General features: G+C 37.2%; 2 protein-coding genes across 6 annotated transcripts in view; one reads left to right on the forward strand and one right to left on the reverse strand.

The window, feature by feature from the left end:
* TRAPPC12 (trafficking protein particle complex subunit 12) overlaps positions 1 to 13,078 on the reverse strand; it is a 50,542-nt gene extending 37,464 nt beyond the window's left edge. For 2 of the 3 annotated variants that reach the window (XM_058835148.1, XM_058835146.1), the window contains exons 1-4: positions 13,033 to 13,078; positions 10,962 to 12,172; positions 7,773 to 7,889; positions 489 to 602 (exon numbers count right to left, since the gene is read on the reverse strand). In XM_058835148.1, the coding sequence (XP_058691131.1) occupies positions 489 to 602; positions 7,773 to 7,889; positions 10,962 to 12,167 (1,437 nt within the window). In that variant the 5' untranslated portion in view covers positions 12,168 to 12,172; positions 13,033 to 13,078. The other variant, XM_058835147.1, reaches the window with a different exon arrangement.
* A 40-nt stretch (positions 13,079 to 13,118) lies between these two features.
* The window catches only part of EIPR1 (EARP complex and GARP complex interacting protein 1), a 75,193-nt gene continuing 64,502 nt past the window's right edge, over positions 13,119 to 23,809 (forward strand). For 2 of the 3 annotated variants that reach the window (XM_058836107.1, XM_058836108.1), the window contains exon 1: positions 13,130 to 13,252. In XM_058836107.1, coding sequence (XP_058692090.1) covers positions 13,211 to 13,252 — 42 coding nt within the window. In that variant the 5' untranslated portion in view covers positions 13,130 to 13,210. Of the gene's footprint in view, positions 13,253 to 21,728; positions 21,813 to 23,809 lie in introns of all 3 variants that reach the window. The other variant, XM_058836106.1, reaches the window with a different exon arrangement.

The raw sequence follows: 23,809 nt of genomic DNA on the forward strand, positions 1-23,809 counted from the left end.
TTACAACTGCTTTTCCAACTTTATGGTATTCTTAAAATCTTTTGGTGAAACTCCCTACGCTTTATAATCACTAGGGTCAAAACCTGAGTTCGTATCTGGTCACATCTGAATCACCTGCAATATTTTATTAATTTGGATTCTTATCTTCTAAGCAACATGAAACTAATTTCTAACATGTGGTATCTTACTATAAAATTCACAATCTAGATAGTCCCATGAACTTTAGTAGATTGAGTCTTTCAAAATAGCAAAACATATTCCATTTTACTAAAAACCTTTAAAAACATAGAATTGAGATGCAATTTTCCTTAAAAAATCTAAGCTTGTTTTAAATGAAGGCCTACTTTACATAAGCAAACAGAAAAAGTGATTTGCTAAAATAGCTAAATAACCACAGTTTCTATGTTACAATTAGGAAAAGGAGTTTGATCATGTTAAAAAAAAAAGCTGCTATGAATACTGTGACAAGGCCATACCTTTAAACTTACCTGTAAAGAATCTGTTGTATGGCTAGCAGGTAGTCCACTTTTTTTATAGCCTTGACCATGTGCAGCTAGAAGCCGCCCACACAAGTCAACTGCTGCCCTCCAGTTTTTACTACTCTGGGAAGAAGAAAAGAGAAAGTAGCAAAATCATGAAGTCCCTAAAATGCACAACTGCTTACTTTGCCTGCAGCAGCAACATATACCCATCAGTAATAACGACAAGGTCAGGAGAGCTGGCTGGTGAGAAGTAGAATGTCATTTGTCAAAGCTGCACGTCTAATTAGGCAAAAAGGGAAATCAAGTATTAATATAACCAAATCACTATAACAAAAGAATATACAATATCATATGGAATTCTAAACTTAAAGCTGTATCATGTTTGATTATATAAATGAATATACTATAATATTCACAAATGTGTTTTCTCCTAAAAAAGGACAAAAAATTGTCAGCCATATGTTATCAATAATATCCAAGTTACTTTACAGTCATAAAATATTCAATGCCTATTCGTATCTTACTGACTTCAGTATCTCAGATTATAACCCCTAGTACAGTACACTTAATGAAAATAAACTTGTAGCATTGCCCAGGATACAAAATTCCTATTAATCAAAAACAAAGAACAAGGAAGAACACAGTGCATAAATATAAATAAATTCAGAACAACGACTATTTCACCTATAAAACATAAACATCTGAATTTCCACCCCATGACTAATTTCAAAATACTCTTTTTTGATTAATAGATAAAACCATTCCTAATTAGGCAAATCAAAATCTCAGACTGTTAATCAGTTTTTCAACAGAAATATCCCAATAATGTTTCCTTGCATAGTCTGATGCAGCAAACCAAAAACTTAAAACACAGATTTACAAGTTTTAAGCCATCACACTTTTCTCTTATACAGAGGAGTTTTTAAGAGACATGTATCCAGCAGGTCATTCTAATGTAAATATAAGTTATTCCTTAAAGTAATATTTTTTCCAAATAATTTCTTAATACATAAAAAAATATAACTGCAAAACAAAATAATCATGTTGTCTGATGAAATGTAAAATAATAAAATACATTTATATTGATGCTTGCAAAGTTCAGATACTAATCTTGAATTGGTATTTTATTAATTTCTCTCCAATATTTTAGAAAATTTATTGATGCAGCAAACAGTTACATTGAAAAACCAGTAGTAACAACTGAAGTGTTTTCCTACCTTCTGCCCCTCATTTTGCAGCCACACAGGCTACAAACAGGCCACTATAAAGATCATCATTCACTATCCACCACTCCTCTCCTTTCTGCATTGTTAAATGCCAGCTAATAAGTTGAGTTCCACCGGAAATGCAAAAGCTGGCTGACAGCAAGACCATGAAACAGCATGGCAGACTCTGAGCCACCTACGTTCTTATGGAAGAGCAGGAATTTGTAATGCATTATAACATCTTTCAACATCAACTGCATCAACTTAGAAAAGCAGAAAGATACTGCACATACTGAATTCATTCCTCTTCTGGAGACAAACTAGTTCTTACTACAGGAGCAAACACAGACTCAAACTGTTCAACTTTTCTTCCCAAATGAGAGTTAGGATCAAAAAATAATAATGGATCATTTATGACCATCTTAGTTGCTACAATCTTTGAAATTTTATTTCAGGCATGGAAAAAAAATACTTTCTCAAACAAGACAGCCAAGAGAAGCAAGTCTGACAATTATTGTGAAAACAGTCTTTGCGGGAAAATGAAACATATTATTTGCAATGATTTCAAAATTAGAGCTGCCTGCTGGTCATGGAGCATAATTCTCTGTGGAAGCTTACTAGAAGGCTGCTAGCAGTACAACTTAATTTGCCATTAACTGGACACATTATTGGCTCAGGCAAATTGTACCAGACTTGAGTTACTAGTCCACTAGAAATCTTCATCCATTTCAAACATCCCTCAAAACCCTGCAGGTCACTTTCATGCTTCCTATGGTCTACAATCATACAGTTCTAAAAATCCAGGTCCCTTATACCTAAATTTTGTTTCTATGTCCTAAGTAGAGACCCAAAGTAAATATGGACACTACAGCTTCAGATACAGCATAAAAAATACCGAGGAACATTCTCAAAGACAAAAATAATTATTCTGTGATGATCAGGATATGGTTGTCAAGCTGCAATTGTGTGAAAACATTAATTTCTCTAAGAAAAAATACTGTCAACTTAATATTATTACTAAATAGTTCACTAACACAGGAGCAGCCTGAAAGAAGAGAACTTCCCTCGAAATGATGTTAATATCATCTTTCCACTCCCCTCAAAAAGTATTGAGCTGTATGTCTTTTAATGAAAGCCACCAGCTTGCATGATTTCTGTACTTTTTAAATACTATTAGACTAGATGTTTATCTAGTGAAAGGATTTTTTAAAATCTATACACATCAGAAAAAATTAAAACTCCAAACCATCTCAGTACCAACTGCTGTACACATGTCAAAGCTAGGCCAAGCAGATCAGCTACACAACAGACAATGCATCACTCCTTGCAGAACATCTCAGTTCTTCAAAAAAACACAGAAATCCTGGGGGAGGTTTACATACAGACAGGGAAACTGCATAGTAAAACAGATTTCAAATGTAATTCTTCTGTCAAGCAAAGACAGGCACAGACTGGAAATCTACAGAAAATGTGTTCAGTGATGAAAAGGGAACTCCTCTGATACACAAAGACAATTTATAACATTATTCAATCTCTCAGGAAAACCACTGAAATTTTATCTGAGAAAGAGTCACTTCCTACTACAGAAATGCAACCTCTTCACAAAAGCACACATTTAGTTTGTGCTACTCCCACCCTCTCTCAAATCAGCTATAAAAATGTAGGAAATTGCTCACTGATTTAGAAACAAAAGAACAATCCCCTCCCCTATTTTTAAGGATAATTTATAACTTATTAAAGTCAATAAGTATGTTATACCACTGTATCCAGGTTTGTTATATTTGAAAATATATGTAAAAGCACAACATTATTCCTGTGCAAAAGTATCAGTATATGACTTTTGAAAAATAGACTCAAAGGGAGTCATTAACTCTACATGTAACACCATTAAAGTGATTAAAATGTCCTCCTCCACTAGCTATGACATGCTTCTCCTCTGTAAATTACATTGGTAGAGCACTTACACATCAGTTAAGAAAATGTAGCCAGTAACCCTTTCTTGGTCTAGCAGCTTGAAGAAATTATTCCACATTTTTAGGAAACATGTATTTATAGTGGCAAGATACATTAGTCTTTTTTAAAGTACGATAGCTACAAAAGACTGACTCTGGCTGCAGGCACCTTACAACTGAAAACATCAGAAGGGCCTGGTAAGCAAGATTGTGCTATTTGTTCAAATCAGGGTAAAAAAATTAGTCTAAAATATGGAATAACAAGAACTAACATAATTGTAGCTTGTATCTTGTATTTTCTGCTGTAAAACAAAGCAACAGGATGACGAGAAGATCTTGCTTACATTTATTTGCTCTAGATGTAAATGCTTGTTCCTATGCCAGATCGATAAAAACTTCTAGAAATTGAAAGCACAGAACTTCTGTTTTCAGTCAAAAAATAGAAAATCTTACCCAGTATAGATGCATAACTCTACTCACAAGTCATTACAGAATTACTGTGCAGAACTATCCCAGCAGGCCCATATCTCTTTAAAGCCTGAAAGCTGTAAAACTAATTCACCTATAACACCTCCATACCGTTTTGCTACCAGTAGAGCATTTCCAATTCACTGCTGCCCGTCCCATAGAAAAAACTGAAAATGTGAAAACACTGCTATTCAATAAATCATCTTTGGCTTACTGGCAAAAATCTCATTCAAATCATCTAGAGACCAAATTGATGCTGAACAATTTTGTTAGCAAAGTTTAACCACTTGAGTTCATGTCCTGGTGAAAAACTATTTGCCTTAGACATGATGCTACTGTTGGTGACCTCATCAGAAAAGGTGTACCTTTGGAAGTTCAGCTTACCAACTTCTTGATAAATATTGTTTTCTGAGAATTAATTGTACTTGAGGAAGCTTTTGCAGACTGAGCTATGATCCTCCCAAAAGGACATCAGTCTCCAACACTCTTTGCTGCAAGCACTAATTGCATCTTACCCACTGAAGTGCTTTTACTTAACTGTTTTTTACTGGAACTTTTATAGGAATGTGAGGAGTACTACTTGAGAATGCACCCTGGTCCTGGTTAAAAAGGTGGTATCTTCCTTTGTAGATGCAACCTAGGAGGTGGTACTGTCAATATGTAAGGACCGCATCACTAAACAGGCATCATCAGATGATTTACAATATCAGAACAATAGAAAAGGTAAAACACAAGGCAAGTAATGTAATTTACAGTGTAATGTGCTGAGTTCTGAGCAGTGATAACAAAATGACGTTTGCTTCAATTGAAAGAGAGTCTGAGCAGAGATCCAAAGATGATTATGAAGGCATCCACGATGAGATGGCTAGAGAAGGGTTTTTTTTTCCTTTAGAAAGAAAATCTTGAGAAGTTGAAATGCCACAGCTGTCTACTCACACAAAGTAGCAGGGGAGAAGAAGCAAATATTAAGGAAAAAAAAAAGACTTAAAATGCAAGATAAGACTAAAACACTTTAATTATTGTAAACAACTTTAGCTTTGATTAGAAAAAAAGATTTTGAGGGAGGACTGATTAGAATGCCTTTGATTAACAACCAAAGGAATGAATGTCTGGAATAGCCTTTGACAGTAGCAGCAGTATATCTGTATTTATTAAAACAGCTAAATAAGCTAACAGAATTAATCATACGGTAGAATAGAGACCCTTCAGAATTGCAGCTGAAGACGTGGTTTGAAGATCTGGTATACTGGTGAGCATATTTTTCCATCCACGCAGGATTAAAACAGTAACCAGATTCTAAGGAACCAGTTTCCTTTGAAGCAGAAAGGTTTAGAATACTGTTCTTAATTTTTTCCTTTTTTTTTTTTTCCCCCCATAATACAAAGGAGTTTGCCCAAGACCATCTGAGAATTTTATTCAAACAAATTTCTTCGTAACAGGACTAAACATTCACTTTTGGTTTCAGCTGCCAGTAGTGTCTTCCTACAGCATGTGATAATTGTTGGGACTTTTAGATGGAAACCCATCTAAATTTAGCTTGTGATCAGGGACTGTACTATTAGGTCTGTATTGACTTAAGAATTCAGACAACAACTCACATGTAAACACATAAATAATTGGGATAAGTCTGAAGGTGAAATTTATCCTAATTCTAAACATTTCTCTTCTCGCTGCAGACATATTCAAAGTACACTCTTCTAAGCTGCTGCAAGGGACTGAATTGCGTGAAAAAAAAAATCTTTTTTTCATGTGTAGTATACAGAATATCAAATAAACAGCTAAGGAAAAAAACCTTAACTTTATGGAAACTGCACAGCAATATTCCCAATACTCACTATTTTTTAACTAGATCCTAATATAAATATTGCCTCTAAGTTGTCCTCTGAATTAAAAGATTTATTCACTGAACATAATTGATCAGGAATTCACTCATAAACAAATTAAAATTTGTGACTAGTAATAGAATACTTACTGTATGTTATTCTGGCCTGTTACATATGTAAAAGGTATATATCTTTTTAGTTAATATCATCTAGCATAGGATTTTAATGTTTCTAAGTCTAAAGTCTCTTTATAGTCAACCAGAAATAAATTTTCCACATTTAGACTTAAGAAGAAATGCAATGTTTGCAAGGGTACAAAAAACTAACAACTAATTCTCATCATAAAAAGAAACGAGTTCTACAAATAAAACTGAAAAGTTATTTTGCATACCCTAAACCAACCAACACCTAATGACTGAAAGCCTTGAAAACCAAAGAACATTCTGATTTTTACCCAAATGGTTTCTATTTTATAAAAAAACCCTACCCTTCTAAAATAGGCAAGTTTTTTTTTTAAAAAATGTAAGTAACATAAGTAGCCATAAGTACCCTAACTAACAAAAAATCCTACAGCTGCAGATTGCCTCCTAGCTTTACTGCCTTGGGCCTAAAAGCTTTAACACTACTCTTCTTAAGCTTAAGAGCATGCTCAAAGCAAAAACAGTATCAGCAGCAGCCTTGTAATTAAGGTACAAGATGGTCTGCAACATAGAAGAACATCTTGCATAGACACCACTACCAGGATAAATAGATAAGCATTTCCCACACATCAAAAATTCTCTTCTGGAAGATGGAAAGTAAGTGTGAAAAAAAAGCTTTTCCTACTTAAGACACTGATGGGTACAAGACTTTTGCATAAGATTTTTTTCCCTCTCAAGTCAAGCAAAACATTGAGATAAACAGAAAAACATGTGTCTAGGATGGAGATCACAATCTGTTTTTTCATGTTTAGTTTCTAAAATTACCTCTGAATTTCTTTAACAGTGCTTGCTGAGACCTCCTAGAATATTCCTAACATAACAAAAAAGTCATCTCTTATGGAGCTTTCCATGTTAAGTCACACGATTAAATTAAAAGATGTTAAATACTAAATACAGCCTGTCCTAATAATTCCTCACTATTTTTTTGTCAGTAATTTTTCATCCATTTTTTCAAAAAATAAAATAAATCCAAAACATCTTGTTATGTTGTCAGATTAAGTAAGGCTCAGTCATATAATAATAATTAATTTTCTACAGGAACACAATGGTTAAAGGAACAAGGCAAGGTTTACAAGGCTGCTAGATGAAACTCTTCTCAGAACAGAAATATTTACATTAATGATAGGATTAAGTTACGCTTTCCTCTGGAAGTACTTTGCTTTTGTTTCCTGAACTGAAGAAAAAAAATTAGGCAGTTGAAATTATCATACCAGTTTGGCTTTCCATTTACAACTTTTATGTCTTTCTGTAAAACACACAGGTGAAAACAAACCCTCATGATTAAAATATACATAGGTAAATATATACACGGCTAAAAAAACCCTCATGATTAAAATCTGTTTACAACCATTTGTATTACATAAAAACTCACAGTCACTTTAAATAATTTTTTGGTAACTTTTCATGTAAAAAATGTGATTTACTTTTAATGTAAAAAAATGTGAATACTATGTGATTTAAACCTAAATAGTTAAACCCCAGTGTCATTTCCATTAAAGACTATTGTAGTTTGGCTAGTACTATCGAAGGATCAGAAATAGACTAATATTCAGATTTTTTTTCCCAGTTTCTCCTCAGTCAGTACTCCCCAATTATCTTGAGGGAATCACAGTATTAAATATATACGATGATTGTTACTTACAATTAGCTGTTTCAAGCCTACAAATGACTGCTCTACGGAGTTGGCATTTAAAACTTGTCTCTTCACTGCAGCCTGCTCCCCCAAGAAGCGAAGCATTAGGTCTTTTACTGCATCTCCCTTGGCGTTCATGGAACAGAAAAAGAAAACAGATAATGAGACTATTGAAAACATTATTTCAGCAAAACAAAATTTAGAATTAAAACTGAGCAAAGGAGTTCTTTCCACTAGAGAAATACATATTTTCCAGTATGTTACGTATGAAATAAATATAACTGCACGTGTATATATAGCATTGGAATGAAAACTTCTACATTTACTCCACATAATTTGGTATATTTTTTTTCCATGTAAAGTTTTCAGTTAGCATTGACACATTCAGGTTTATTTGCCTCTTATACTATTATCATTCACAGATCTTATAAAACATTCCTCAAAGATCTTACAAAACCCAGAAAGTTTTACAAGTTTTTGTAATGTATGTTAACATTGAAAGGTGGAATCTACTGATCAAAGATAAACATGCACACAGTAAGTTAGCCTTAAATATCCACAGAAAATAAACTTTGAGAGATCATAAACCAAAGTAAACAGCAACCCTTCAACAAGGATATTAAATTTCAAAAGAACTAGCTGCAGGCATCAGTCAGAGAAACTGGCCTATCTGAGCTCAATTGCTTTTTGCCTAAAAAGGAGTGAACCGCATGTAGTAACAGTAGAGCTTAGCTATGACAAAGACAATTGACATTAAGTGTTTCAACTTCCCCCATGGACAGTGATGGGAAATATATTTGTGTTTTCTGTCTAGTTTCTTAAGGAATGAGAACTACTGTCCCAAAATGGAAATTTTTTACCTATCACCCTATGAATAAACAAGATATCTGCCTCTCTGACAGAAGAGCCCAAAGAATTAAGAAAAGACAGTATGTGCAAAACGACATAGAGATGAAAATTTAATTCCCCCTAACTTTGGATCCAAAAGTCCTTTGGTGTAGGAAACAGTACAAATGAATAAAATGAAACAAAGGACAATGACAGAAAACAGCAACAGAAGAAAAAAAGGCATAATGGGAAGAGCATAAAAAGCAGCTCTCAGATTTGTTCTGACACTTGAAGAACACTGGTACAGACAATCTTTACTATACACTGTTTTTAAATGATTGTCAAAAAGCACTGAATATTTTTCTTGGAGTTATTTATCGACATAATACACTTTCTGAGCAAGCAGGGAAAAAAATAAAGTCCCAAGCTTGTCAATACATGTCACATGAAATTTCAGTCCTTCCCTGAAGCACACTTAGAGTTCACTCACGGCAAATGCATTTTTCAACCAACTTCTCTGTCCACTGCATATAACTTGGTTTAACATCTTGCAACAACATTCAGCATTAGCGAACTATTCATACCAAAGTTGTAAAGACCTTTGTTGGAAGCTGCTTTAACATTGAAAACATACCTCCCACAATGTTTCAGCTGACATTTCAAGCACTCTACAATTAGTTTCAGTTAAATACACAATTTGCAATACTATGGAACAATGATACGAAAATAGGGGACGTCAAATCAGTCAAGGCATACACTCAGGCCATGGAAAACCACTAACTGAAAGTGAGGAAAATTTTCTAAACATAAAGCACTTCAAAACTTGTCCCTGTGGACATGTCTAGGAGACTCTTATAAATTATAAACAAAGAAGAAAGCAGTAGTATTTCCCTTAATTCCATTGATGATTTTACATCATGTCTTTCGTAGAAATACATCACATGGACATTGTCAAACATCTTCTCTGCAATTATGTACTAAATGGTTTATCTGCATATTTGCACATGACTAGATTTAGGGAATCATCAGGAGAAACAAGCCTTTAATCCCTGACTGGGCTAAGGAAGGTCAAAGAGAACTACTGTAAAAAAAAATATTGCAAAAAAGGAGACCATCACCCTTGGAGATTTCAGAACAGATCACTCCATCTGTCTAACTGATGAGCTGTCAGGAGAGAAAGAGTACACACTAGAATTACTCATCAAGGTCTAAGGGACATTTTGGGCACAATAGGAGGAGGAATAGCTTCCTGTTAGTGTTTTCTTTCACTCTAATTGTTTAGCTCTGTGATAACACACTAATGTTTTAAGATAAAGTACACCCAAGAAGCAACAGCAGTGTGGCATATATCTAAACTGGTATTCATTGCTTGTGACAGAACCCAAGATTTTTCAGATAATTCATCTAGACGTCTGGACCTGATTCACTCCAGAAATTCTTCTGATAGCTCCTGCAGATTGGGAAGTTACTGCAGACTGCTCTCTGCTTGTATTTGCCTATTGACTGATGGTCTTTGTTATGCATAATTAAGGTTTAAAGTATCCAAACCCTCAACACCATCTATCTACACAACAGTTCTATTATCCAGAGGCAGAGATACCAAAAAACCAAAACATGGTTAGCCTGGCTGAGCAGCCAGGATAAAACTACTTCATTACAAATCCTGGATAGATGTAAAATTTCCCAAATTCTGAGAAAAATACTTTATGCCTTTTCACCTGTTAGAAATTGACAGATGACTAAAACTTACTTTTCACTAGTATGTTGTTTGCTTTGTGATCTCCTCTAGTCTTTTTCTTTTAATTTTGGAGTTATCCCTCCCAGCAGCTTGCTATAGCACTCAATCTTTCTTAGAGGTTATACCTTTCCATCGCTTAGACAGAAATTATAGAAGATAGAAATTATGCCATTTCACTCAGTGTTAACATTATTGAGACCACTGTGAACATGAGTGAAATTATTTCCCACTCGATCACAACAGGGAATTCCACAAACAAAGCTGTCTGCTGTTAGACTCTAGCACAGCTTAGAGGGTGTGTATATATTCCAAATGTGAGTATTATCTTACTAACTCAGAGGACTAGAAATAGCGTACTTGAAAATACAAACAGTTTTGTCTTCTACTGCAACTGTCAACACTCGTTTTCAATGTAGCAAATAAATGTCACTGTGAGTAAATGAGATCTGGTTTTAGCCTCTTCCTGTACAAGGCAGCAGTGACACTGCATTTTTTAATTAGGATTGAAGCAATACACACAAGGTGACCATCAGCAACAATATGAAGCAGTATGATATACAGATTACTGGACAGCTCTTCTACAGTATTTCTAAAATATAATCATAGAGGAAGGCACAGTAATAGACTCTTACCTGGATATTATCGAATTTTAATCCAGGCATGGTGAGATTCTCTTTATCTATGAACACAGCACTGTATTGTTGTGTGGCAACTGAAATGAGAACATTTCTTGTCTCCTCACTAGGAATCCAAGCATCATTTCTTCTATCTAGTTCACTCATATTTAAAGCTGTGGCAAACGGGTCATCACTCCCAGCAAAAACAGCTTGGATCTGTGAGAATGGCTTGGGGGATTGAGTTATTTCTAGAGATGATGGGGGACCACCTGCTTCAGGTCTCCCATCTTGCACTGGGAAAGTAGAGTTGGATGAAGAACCACCTCCACCATTAGAAAGAGAGGACATTTGTTCTGGAACTGAAGAGCTTGCATTTGGATTACTAACAGAAATAAAATTAGATGTGGTAAATGAATCAAAAAAATCAGAAGCTAAAGTATTAGTGTTAACAGTGTCACCAAAGAATTTGCTTAGACTAGGACTTGGTTGAACCACCTGTGGATTAGACTTCACTGGAGTCTCTATTATACTATTGAAACTGGGAGATTTCACCATCTGAGGCTCAAAACCATCTGGCAGGAACAACTGTGGCTGTGAACTAGCATTGTTTGCTTGGCTGAAGATGGTGCACACAGGAATGGGCTCAGCCTCAGAAGATGGTTTGGTAGTACTGGGTGACAATATTTGGTCCCCAGGCATGGTTTCATCAGTATTATTTGGTTTTGTTTCAACAGGAATGTTGTTTCCCAACTTTGGTTCCTCCTTCACTGCTTCCTGAATTGATTCTTCCTTTAAAGATGCCTGATCATCTGTTCCAATCTCAGAAATGTCTTTAGGAGTTTCTTCATGTTCAGTTTCACTCTCATTACTTAAAAACTCTTCTTTATCCACTTCTGTTTGTGTGTTTTGATTATCTTTAGCTTCCATTTGGTCTACAATCTCCTGAAGACAACCAAGTTCACCCGTGTCATCTTCACTATTGTTTGGAGAATCTGAAATAATGACACTCTCCATCATTTGCTCATTAAGTTTATCTACAAAATTATTTGAATCCTCTGATACAGTTTCATTCCCTTCAGACTCAAATTCATCTCCACCAAGATCAATGGTTTCCTCATGGAAGAGGCTTTCTTCCTCAGGTTTCTGCTGAATTATGTCTCTGCTGTCATCTTCCTCTGAGGTGCTCTTTGCATCCTTAGCATTGCTTTCATTATTCTCCATAGTATCTGGAAAAGAAGAAGCCCCCACCAAAACAAGAACTAGTTTTATTACTTGTATACTTTTCAGGTGTCACAGTGAAACTCCTAAGTACCATACAAATAGTGAAATTCTTGCTTTAAAAACACATTAATTTCACTGTTTCACATCTTCACTTTGACATTTTTCATTTAACGTCTAATCACAGAATTAATTCTTTAAATATTTTTACTTTATCTTTTCTGCAAGTTGTAAAATTATTGAGATTGAAAACCAAACGCCTCCCACTAAACACACATGGAACAATATCATAGAGTTGTATCAAAGAATGGTTTGGTTTAGAAAGGGATCTTAAAAGATCATCTAACTCCAAACCCCCTACCACGGGCAGGGACACCTTACACTAGACCAGGTTGCTCAGTGCCCCATCCAACCTGGCCGTTAACTCCTCCAGGTCTGGGACCTCCCCAACTTCCCCAGGCAACCTGTTCCAGTGTCTCAACATTTGCTTTTCTGGTCGCAAAGACCCGCTAAGTCCCGCTTTCGGCAAAGGGAAGCGTGGGCTCAAGGCTATCGCCAGTACAGCCGAGCCGAGCACGGGCCGGTTAAGCAGGAGGAGCGCTCGGCGGCGACAGCGCCGCTTGAGAGCCCCCGCAGCCCCGGGCCGGGCTCGCCGCTGCCTCCGGCGCCACCGGGGGTCCCCCGGCCCGGACACCCCGCGGCGGGGGCGGGCCCGGCCGCTCTCACGGCCTCCTCCTGGCACTGCCCGAGGCCGCCCCAGTAACCACCCGGACACCTCTCTCGCCGCGCGACCGCTCTACTCCACTCCATCTAATTTCATTTCATTTCATTCCATTCCGTCCTGTCCCATCCTGTCCCGTCCCGTCACCTCCGCGCCGCCGCCGCGTCCGGCGCCGCTCCCCCCGCACAGCGCCTGCGCCTGGGCCGGGCCGGGCGGGGTTGCGCGCGCGCAGCTCCCGGAAGCGGCGGACGACGGGCCGCGCAGAGGGTCAGAAAGCATCGGAAGCGACGAAGGGGGGGGTGCCTGCCTGGGCTGGAGGGTCGCGATGGAGGACGACGCACCGGTGATTTACGGGCTGGAGTTCCAGGTGAGCGAGAGGGAGGGTTAAGGGAAGGCTGGCAGGTGCCGGTCCTGCCTCCGAGAAGGCGCTGGCCGCGAGGTTTGCTGTGTGTAATGGGGTAGAGTAGAGCCCTCCCGGGGGAAACCGGCGTCCTCTCTCCCCCTAGCCGGGACCGGGGGCACCACGGGCGCCGCCGGGTTGTGGTGGCTTTTGGCAGCCGCCTTGGGGTGTTTAAGGGTGGCTGGACGGCGGCCGGGAGTCGTTCCGCGCTCCAAAAGGCGCTGTGTGCGGGGCGGGTGCGGGGCCCGGCCAGGCTCCTTCTCCCCATGGTGCCCGGGGGGTTCCTGCCCGGTCACCGCTCCCTGCTCCGCCTCAGGAAGGGCTTCGTCTGGCGCTGGAGTGGCACGAAAGTACTGTCAAGGACATCCTTGATTCTGCCTTGTCAGAATAAAGAAAAAAAAAAATTTAAAAAATTGCTTTTCTGAGGAGAGAGCATGAAACTGTTTCCAATAAATTACGAATTTTAGTTGGTTATACCCTACCGTAAAATTGTGTGAACTTTGTGGGATCTCCCTGTGAGGTCTATGTATGTGCATTTGTCTCATGGGACAAACCTACCCCTCACATCAGTATTTTATGGCTGTAAGGAAGTGGAAATGTCTAATTTAGGAACTTACTGATCATCTTCTTAGAGGAACACAGGTGTTGTGTTTAATGAGGTTTCTGTAAGTTCTGGGAAAGCAGAGTGAGAGGGACCCTAATTCATTTTTCCTCTTCCTAAGGGCTTTACTTCCTTTACCTAAGGGCTTTTATGTGTTGTTTTTGGCCAGCGGCTGGCTTATCATCACTGGCCATTATAGCAGTAATACCTGCAAAAGAAAAAAGCAATTCATTCTACAGTAGAATGTATTGCTTACATTCATTACAGTAGTAATATAAGTATCTACACATGCCCTTTTTTTTTTTCTTTTGGCGCCTTTGCTGAAGTGTTTATGAAAAGTAATATATAAAGGTTCTTTGTAACAAAAGTTCTCTTTACTAAGTAGTGTGCTCTGTAGTCCTGACTATACCAATGGATTTCATTAGCAAATTTTGTATTTGTCTGGTTTTCCTCTTGTGTAGGAATTCACCTGCACTAAATGTTGAATCTACTTAAATCTGATCAAGTCTGACATTATGCTGTCTGCTTTGCAGGATAGTATTTTGTGATTGGCTTGAGATGGCTGTAACTTGTACTTCAAAACTAATGAAACTTATACTTAAATCTCTTTTGCAGAAGAGAATATATATCCTGTACTTAATAAAATTCATAGCTCATTTCTATTAAGTTACATATAATCCATCTTTCAGGAATTTGGGCAAGCTAGTGTGTGTTGTCTGTGACCTCCATGGACCTGGTATCCTGCCCCCTCCCATACCATATGTCTCCTACAGACTTTTTCTCTCCTGTGAAGTATGTAACTTGTTTGAGTTGTCTGTCAGGAGGATAAAGAAAAAGGATTAATAAAATGGCTATAATAAAAGGAAATTACTGTTAATACAGATCTTAAGGAGATGGTGAGGAAAGAAGAGATGATTTATACATCATAAGTCAGGGAGCGTAGAGATGAGGGCTCTGTTCCTGATCTCCATTAACTCCCAGTGTGGCTTTAAAACAAATTGCATCTCTGTTCTTTTTGAAAATGGAGACACTAATATAGAAACTTAAAACTAAAACTGATCTTGTTTTTCCAACTTCCATCTCCAGATCTAATAAGAAAGATTATTATTTTTTCTTAAACATAGTGTCTTCTGTGTTGCTAGATAATAATGCTTAGCTGTATCAACACAATTACTGTTTTTTGGCTGAAAGCATCTCTTCAGACTAATTTTTCAGCCAAGTTTTAAAAATCATGGCTTTGCTTCTTATGTTTGGGCTCCAGCAGCCAGTGAAAGTCCGTCTTTGGCCACTGATGCAGAAAGTGTAGTCGTGTAGATGTGCTTTTCATCTGATCTAATGTGACCATGTTTATAGGAACATAAAGCTAATTCCTCTTAGGTGCTATTCACCAATTAACTTAAAATTATTTCTGCTTGGTTTCTATTCATTTCTATGTACAGAATGTGTTCTGATGTATTGGCATACATAAGGTAACTTAATGAACAAATACATTCTCTTTTTTAATTTCTTGGGTGTGTCTGTGAGTGATAGGAGAATTGTACAGACATGCACATTATGTGTGAATTTTAGGGTGTATGTCTCTTTTTGTGACTTTTTAAAAGACAATTTCACCATAATTGTTCTGGTTGTCCGTCTGCAGAAAACGAGAAGATTACAGTGGGTGGTGAATGAAAATGTGAGGTACTGCTTGAATTGAGGTACTGAGTGATGTGACTGTGGCTCATGATGAATACAAAGCAACAGCAGCAGCTGCAGAACATTTCAGTACCAAGGTGATTCTTCTAAAAGAAATCTTGGTAGAAATAATCAATATCCTCAACTAGAAGAATGTAATGAATGAGGTCCCAGAATATCGCTAAGTCCTGATTTTTTTTCAGTGAAATTATGTTGTTCATGTCCCGTGTAAAGTTGACCTGGGCTTCACTCTCTAGCCTGAAATATATGGTATGTCTAGTCCGTGTTGAATTTGCTTTCAGTTTCAGGGAGTTGCAGTTTTCCGCATGTTTTTTGAGGGTTTAAACAGTGGTGTTTTGAGCAGGTGTGAAAGCACCACTGAACATCCCAAAATACCATGTTTGCCTTCATTTAAGGTTGACTGGATAACATTTATAGCCCTGGAAATGAGCACCAGGGAGACCATGCTTTCTGGGATAGGCGTTTGGCTCCAGCCTACATCTTGCTTGTTTAAAAGCATGCAGAAGCCAGCCAGCATCATGAGATGAGGAAAGAGAAACATGACTTATGCCAGAGAGTGATCATTTTGGAGTGTGTGTTTGGCACATTTAATTGATTTTGGGAATGTACAACACTGAGCTGAATTTCAGCATGCTGGATACTCCTACTGTATGTCAAAAGTACATAAACATGTGAGGGAGAAGGACAATGAGCAGGAGGCAAGGACAGCAGAAAGCTGCCTGGCTGAGCACAGGGTTGTACGTCCCATGGGCAGCTCCAGCAGTACCCTGAGATAGGGTCTGGCTGAAGCAGGCTTGAAAAAAGTGCACTGATGCTTCAATGGAGTTAGTGTTCTGCATTGTGGTTGTCATGCTTCCTGAATAAGCAATATTTGGCCAATTTTGTGTTGTCTATTAGTTAACACATTTTATGAATATGAACAGACACTTGATTTTGCCTGCTTGCAAGAGTAAGATGAAACTTAATTTCCCTAAAGCCAAATGTGTTTTCTTAGAGTAAGAAACGTAAAGCAAAATACCAACTGAAATAGATTGTAGAAGACCTGTGACCAATGTGCTTACACCTATTGTCATCAGTATTTATTGAGAATAGTTCAGCTGACTTACCTGTGATGGAGTAAAAACCAGGTTTTACTAGATAGTGGTAAAAGGGGTCTTCCCTAGAAAATGTGTGTTGCTTGTGAGCTATCCAGGGAAAGTTGTGCTGGCTTTCAGACTCGGCTCTGTTCCCAGTATGGGAATGCAGAGCCTATAGCTCCTGTTGGCAGTGGTGTTCTCTTCCCTAGATGAAGCTTTTATAGTCTCCTGTGGGTTCAGGGAGAGTGGTCTAAGCAGAACATACTTAATAATTTTGGTCCAGCATTAGCAATGTCTTTGGAAGATTTACTTTGAAAATTGAATCAGTTTAAGAAACTGCATAATAATGTCTTACTAAAATTCCTAGCTTTTGTGTCAGTTCTCTTTTTTCTCTAAGATTACTTGCCTCATGAGTGCCAATCCTGTGTATTTTAAACCTTTGTGGTTTAAAGTGTTACTAGAGGAACAAAAGTAGCTAAGTGGCAAAGCTCTCTTAACTAATCCCCCAATGATCTTCATAATGCATGAAGTGGAACAGTTGGAAAGTATTTTTTTAGGATCCTTAAGCAATTAGTAGGATCTTCCTAATATTAGGTAAGGTACAGAATAATGACAATATAAGATACAGTTAGGTGAACTTGAAGGAACTTTTACATGATAGTTAACTTCATGACAAATGAATGAGTTTTCTAAGGATGCTTGTGCTATGCAGGTCTTTGTGTGCAGATTGCATTCGTTGCTGTGAGGATTTACAGAATCTGACAATCTTTGGAATGGGGTCAGTGCACTAAATACGTCAGTGGTGGGAATTCTTGTGCTGTGAAAGACTTGGGGAAAGCAACTGTCTGAGAGCATTGAAGGTCACCTGGGCATGTGTGCTGCCAGCCTTTTCACTGATAGTCACTGCAGGTTGTTAGAGTCACTGAGAGAGTCTCCTACTGTGGTGGGAGAAACAAGGCTGTCTCACCTATGTAAAAATCAAAGTGTACTTGAAAATTGAAATTGTGCCAGAAGGCAAAAATAACATTCATGACATTAGCAGCCTGGGGCTTGTCTGGAGGAGGCAGCAAATCCAGCTCCTCACCCCAAGTATCAGTACACTAGTTCTGGTTTTCAACATAAACAGATGGTCAAATAACTTTAAATTCAGATTTAGGGATTGCAAGCCAAATACTGTATCCTTACATTTTCCATTGGAAGTTCACGGTTTGTTAGTACAGATTGATTGTATAAATTTCAAATGATGCCTGGTTTGCAGAATATTTTTTGTTTGTATTAAATGTAATACAAATATTCACACAATGGGTTCTGTTTGTTTTCTTGTTTGCTAACACCAAACTAGTGCAATGCATCAGCATATGTATTGAACAAGTACTTTTTTGTTTGTTTATTAATGCTCTAAATAATAACAGTCAAATAAACCAAACAAAAAGGCAAAAAAACAACCCAAAACTTTGTGCATTTGGCTCATATTTTAAAAGATGTTGAGGAGTGAAAGCTTTTTGGAAGAAATTTATGAACAAAGTGTAGAGAATCAGTGCATTGCAGTTCCATAATGCACTTAGTTTAAACCAACCTTCTTTACCATTTTGAGGTTTGTCATTGTGTTCTTCTGGATCATCTTTGTGTTGCCAAGTACAACAGACTCTATTCAATTTCTTTTTATCTAAGGTTTCTATTATTCTGCAGGTGGCCTAAATTGTCAAGGGCAAGGTAGAAGGTGACTTTTGCCCAGCAGCACACTGAGCATAGTGTAGGCATAGATATGATGCCCAGTCTCCAGTTAGTCTTACCTGCATTCTGCTACAATGATTATTGTTTCTTTGCTTTATCTTGATACTGCTGTCTGTCATGCTTGTGTTGTAGGATTTAAAAAATCCTTTGCATGTCCATTTATCCTAGTGAATTTGCAGTTCATTTGTCATCCTGTTAGTTAGCTATGAACTATACAAGTTTCCTCACAGGCTATTGATAAATGTGAAATTTGGACATGTTGCCAAAAATATGTGGTTCACAATTGGTTGCTAAGATTTTTCTCCTAGAGTTAGGCCTTCTTTAAAAATGAAATTATGTAATTGCACAGATTGTTGCATTGTCTAGCACTAGCAGGTGAGATGTTGACAGCATGTGTAAGGATTACTTGTTTCCTTGCTGCTTGTGTCTTTCAGATGTATATTCTGGTTATTTTTTAAGCATTATGGCAGTTTTTTTAGTTAGTAAGTAACAGTTTAATACCTTGGGTAGAATCATAAAATTGTTTGGGTTGGAACAGACCCTAAAGATCTTCCAGTTCCAACCCCTCCCTGCCGTGGGCAGGGACACCTTCTACCAGACCATTCAGAGCTCCATCCAGCTGGGTCTTGAACTCCAGGGATGGGGAGTCCGCAACCTCTCTGGGCAACCTGTTCAGTATCCCTCTCACAGTAGAGAGGTTTTTGTTTTTTTTTTTAATAGCCAATCTAAACCTGCCTTCCTTCAGTTTAAGGCCATTCTCCTTTGTGCTATCATTGTGTGCCCTTGTGAAAAGTCCCTTTCCACATAAGCCCAGCAGTAAACTCTTTTTGGGCTATATAAAGGTCTGTGTTCTATGGGTGCAGACTTAGGAAAATAATAATTTACATTGGTTTAGATTAATCAATATTCATTTTACTACACCTTTTTTTCTTATTTTCTATCTATGATCTGCAGTCTTAAGGTAGTATGCTTTATGAAAGACTCCATTTGCAGCCTGCTCTGGCAGGTTACAGTACAAGATGACAAAGTAAAGGCACTTCCCTTGATCTTGACAGCCCTCCAGATTCAACTGTATTGTTCATTACAAGGATTACTTGGTGTCTTCGTCTGTTGAAAGAACTTTTTTTTCTCTCAAAGTAGCTCAGAATAGACAAAATTGTATATATCTTTGTGCAGGAGACAAATTGTTGATTGTTGATTGTGCTGATACTGATATTATGAATCACAGTCTTCCTGATTTATGAAGGCTTGATGAGTCTGAACTTTGTATCCTATGTATGGATGTTGCAGGTTTGTTTTTTTTTTTTGTTAAGGAATAAACAATAGTGTGTTTCTTCTTGTTTCTTCTTTTTTCTCATGCCTTTTATTCTTTTTTTCCTTTTTTTTCTGCAAAATGGAAAATTGTTTTAGGGAAGAGCTAGAGAAGCTGATGACATAAATGTTTCTATGTATTTACACAATTTTATCTTGGGCACTTTCTGTCTTAGTTTATGCATTTTTGAAAGCAGACTGATGAGAAAACTTGAAAAGCTTTGAAAGGGCTGGAAACCTCTTTTATTTCTTTATTTTATTAAAGATCCTGGAGGTCTCCACTTCTCTTTGATGTATAGAAATAACAGAAGCTTCTTTGATTGAAGGAGATACATAGCTGTTGGCTCATTTCTAGTGTTTTCTCAAAATAATTCAAAGCAGATCTCTTAAATGAAAAAAATGCTTGTAAAGATCTGCAAATGTAAATTCTGTTAAAAGGCAAAAGCTTTTCTGCAGTCATCTTGGTGGACTTAAGCTGTATCTAGAACACTCTAGGCTTGTTGTAGATGAGTGCTGCATAAATAAGAAAGTAAAGCAAATTGGTATGGATTCACACTGATCTGCATTTGAATATTTTGAACACAAGCTACACATTGTGTTTTCTAGTTCTTTTTTTCCCTGTGTATAGATGTAAATATAGGTATAGGCTATTCGCCTATGCCTTACTAAGCTTGTTGCATTTTTTAAAGTTTTTATACACCATCTTACACAAAATATTCTGTTTAAATTACATGTTTCAAATACCAGAAAAGAATTATCTGCTCTATACAAGTCCAGAGATGATTCTGAAAAATTAGGTTTTTTCTTATTGCTATTTCCAGACAATAGCTTTGCTTTATTTAAGAAAGGTCAAATATCTTTAAGTTGCTTTTCGAGAATTAAATTACTCTAAATTTGGGTATTGGGATATAATATATTACAAATACTCCCTTCCAAGCTTTCAGGCATCTTTTTAATATCAATTTTAAAAGAAGTTTCAAATAGAATGATATTGAAGTGTTCCTGAATCCAGAGGCTAACAAGCTGCATGACAGGATGGTAGTAAGAAGAGCTATTCAGCAGTTACCTGAATCCTTCAGAAGTCTTTGCTTGCAGTATTTGCCTTAGTTTCTGGAGAGGTCTGTGCTATTTTATGCCAAATATGATGTGAATTGCAAGTTTTTTTGATCAATCATATTGATCAAATCATATTGAACAATACTATTAAGGGTCTCATTGGCATGGAAAAATAGCAGACATTTCTCACAATATATAGTTCCTAAAAATGCCTTTAGGTACTAGTTTCCCTCCCATTTACTCAAAATTTTCTAATAGAGTCTCTACTAATGACTAGTGTAAACTAGTGATTGTGATTTTAGTTCAAGCTTTGCTTTATTCATCAGTGTCTCCCATGGCCCTTAACTGCTTTGGTATGTGGTTGAAGAAGCAAGGCAGGGACTCTAGCAATGCCATTAACATAATACAACAAAGAAATAACATAATGACAAAAGTTTTAAAGATAAATAAAAATTACTTCTCCCATCATTCAGACAGCTCTTATCTCTAATGGGCTGCAGTAGAAAAGAGGAGGCTTGGTTTTTAATTTGCTTCTAAACTTGGTGGATAATGGTGAAAAAATACTAATTTTTACACAGGCATATTCAACCTGAGTGGTGTGAAGACTTCCATAAGAACAGCCTCTTTCTTCGATATCATATAATTTTTTAACAATAGTTAAAAATTGTCTACTGTTCTATGGAGTTTTTTCAGATGATAAAGTTAGTTTGGAAGAGATGCTGTGTTTAATGTTATTCCTGTTATAATGAAGATCAGGTAATGTATTTAGCACCTGTGTTCCTCAATGCTCACAAATACGAGAAATTGCACAAAAAATGTATTAAGCAAAATGGACATAAAGGCCAGGAAAGTCTGCCTTTTGTAAGATTGTAATGCTTAAAATGACAATTGATATATAAGTTTCAAGATCTTTGCTGAAATTAATGGATTTCATTAATTGTACTTTTCTAATGGCTGTCTTCTTCCCTAGGCACGAGCTTTAACACCTCAGACAGCAGAAACAGATGCAATAAGATTTTTGGTTGGAACACAGTCTCTTAGATATGATAATCAGGTAATTTTTCTGTCAAATGTCAGTTGTAATTTTTACCACTTTTTGTAACATTGTTCCAATATCATCCCTCTTCCTTTCTCCTCCCTGTTGAATATGAACATTGACAGTCAAGTTGAAGACTTCTGTGGGTAGAATGTAAAGATACTGGTAAATGTAGGCGAATGAAAGCTGTGTGTATTTTCTGAAAATCATATTGCTCTTCTAAATTGTATGACTAAATCAGATTGGTTTAGTAAAGAAACTGCCATATTTTGTTAATTTGAATCTATAGATGCTCTGGAGCTATCTTTAAATCCCTGAAGAGATGCAAAGTAAAACAAAAGTCTTTAAGCCTTAATTGCTTCTACTGGGACTCGTACATGCACAGTTCAGTGTACATGATGCTTCATAAACTGTATTTTTCAATATTCATTATTGACAATCATCTGTGTCCTTTCTGATCATGAGTTTAACAACTAAAACTAAAATTTGAGTAACTTTCATGGCTCAGTTTCTATAGGGAAATTTCTTCTGAAATTAAGTGTATGAGTTGTAATTGTACATCAAATCAGCAATTGTACAAAATCAGCAATTTTAATTTTTGTGACTGTATTTCAGTAGAAATCATAATGAAACAAGCTCTTAAGGCTGAAAAGGTTAGAGTGCTGTACTGAGTGCAGGTGGCAAGGCATGGTTAGCAGGAGAGCTGCAGTGGTGGCCTCTGAGAAAAGGCTGGGGATTGCCTGTGCCAGACATGGCTGGTTCAGTGAATCCACTTCAGGACACAGGTGAGTCAGTTTCCCATGAAGGCCCTGTGCTGTAGCAGAGGAAAAGAGTGAGATGCAAAGAGCATCAGAGAGAAAACACCCATAACCACCACTGCCACACATCCCTCTGCCCCACTTGAAAGGGTCAGAGGAGTTTGGGGTGAAGTTCAACCTGGAATATGGGGAAAAGAAGGTACTTGTTTATTTTAGCTGCTAATGAACTAATTCATTCACCCAAATCAAGTCTGTTTTGCCCAGAATATTAGTTAGCAAGTGCCCTCCCTGTCTGTAGCTTGGCACATAAACTATCTCATTCCTATTCTTCCTGGTTTTTCCCCTTACCTTTCTTGGGGGGAGCAGGTGCCTGGGTTGGGGTCTGTCAGCTGAGGCTAACACGCACCACAGAAGTCCCTGGAATTGAATAGAGTGACTGACTCTTTTGAAAGTGGCCTGAAATGAGCTGCATAAAATGACTTGGAACCAAAGCTTTGGGATGTGTAAGCTGTTAATTGCCAGTGAGGTTTTGAGTTCATTACTCAATGATAATACTGGATGAGACTTAAGAAAAGTTATTCCAAGGGGAATGAAGTATTCAGGTTATTTACATTTCAGGTAATACTTGGGCAAAGAGTAACAAAACTTAGTTAAAAGTTCAATGCCCATTACATTTTTGGTTGTGCTGTCTCTTGCTTTTCAAATATTTGATTATGATGTGGTTTGTTTTTTTTACTGTGATTTCTGTGGTAGTTTTACAATTTGCTCAACTAATTAAATCCTGATAGAAAATTGTTGTTGAAGAGTGATTCTCATTTATTGGGTGATAGCCAACAGGTCTTTAATAATTTAAATTTTCTGATTTTGGTAAGTTTATTGAATATATGCTATGTATTTTAGAAATGTTTGCATATGTTTCAACTATGTGTATGCGTTTCTTTTTCCAGTGAATAACATTAACAACAGAAATACAGGACAATTTCTAGTGTATTCACAAATGTTTGGAGGTTATTGGCCTTTAGCTGTGCCTCAGGCCATCATTTCTTCTCAGCTAGTTCCTCAATTCCCGAGAAGTGCCCTAGGCCTCAACTCATTATAACTTAATTTAGCACTAGATTCTCTACATTTGCTCAAAAACTTTTTTAGTTACCTGACCAGACTTAGGAGCTTTCTTGCAACACTTAAAACTTTACTGAGTCCTGCACAGCGAGAGATTTTATCATGGGCAGGTTATTTCTTCCCTTCTGGTCATGGGCA

Source organism: Poecile atricapillus, chromosome 3 (genome assembly GCF_030490865.1).
Source record: "Poecile atricapillus isolate bPoeAtr1 chromosome 3, bPoeAtr1.hap1, whole genome shotgun sequence".
NCBI lineage: Eukaryota > Metazoa > Chordata > Aves > Passeriformes > Paridae > Poecile > Poecile atricapillus.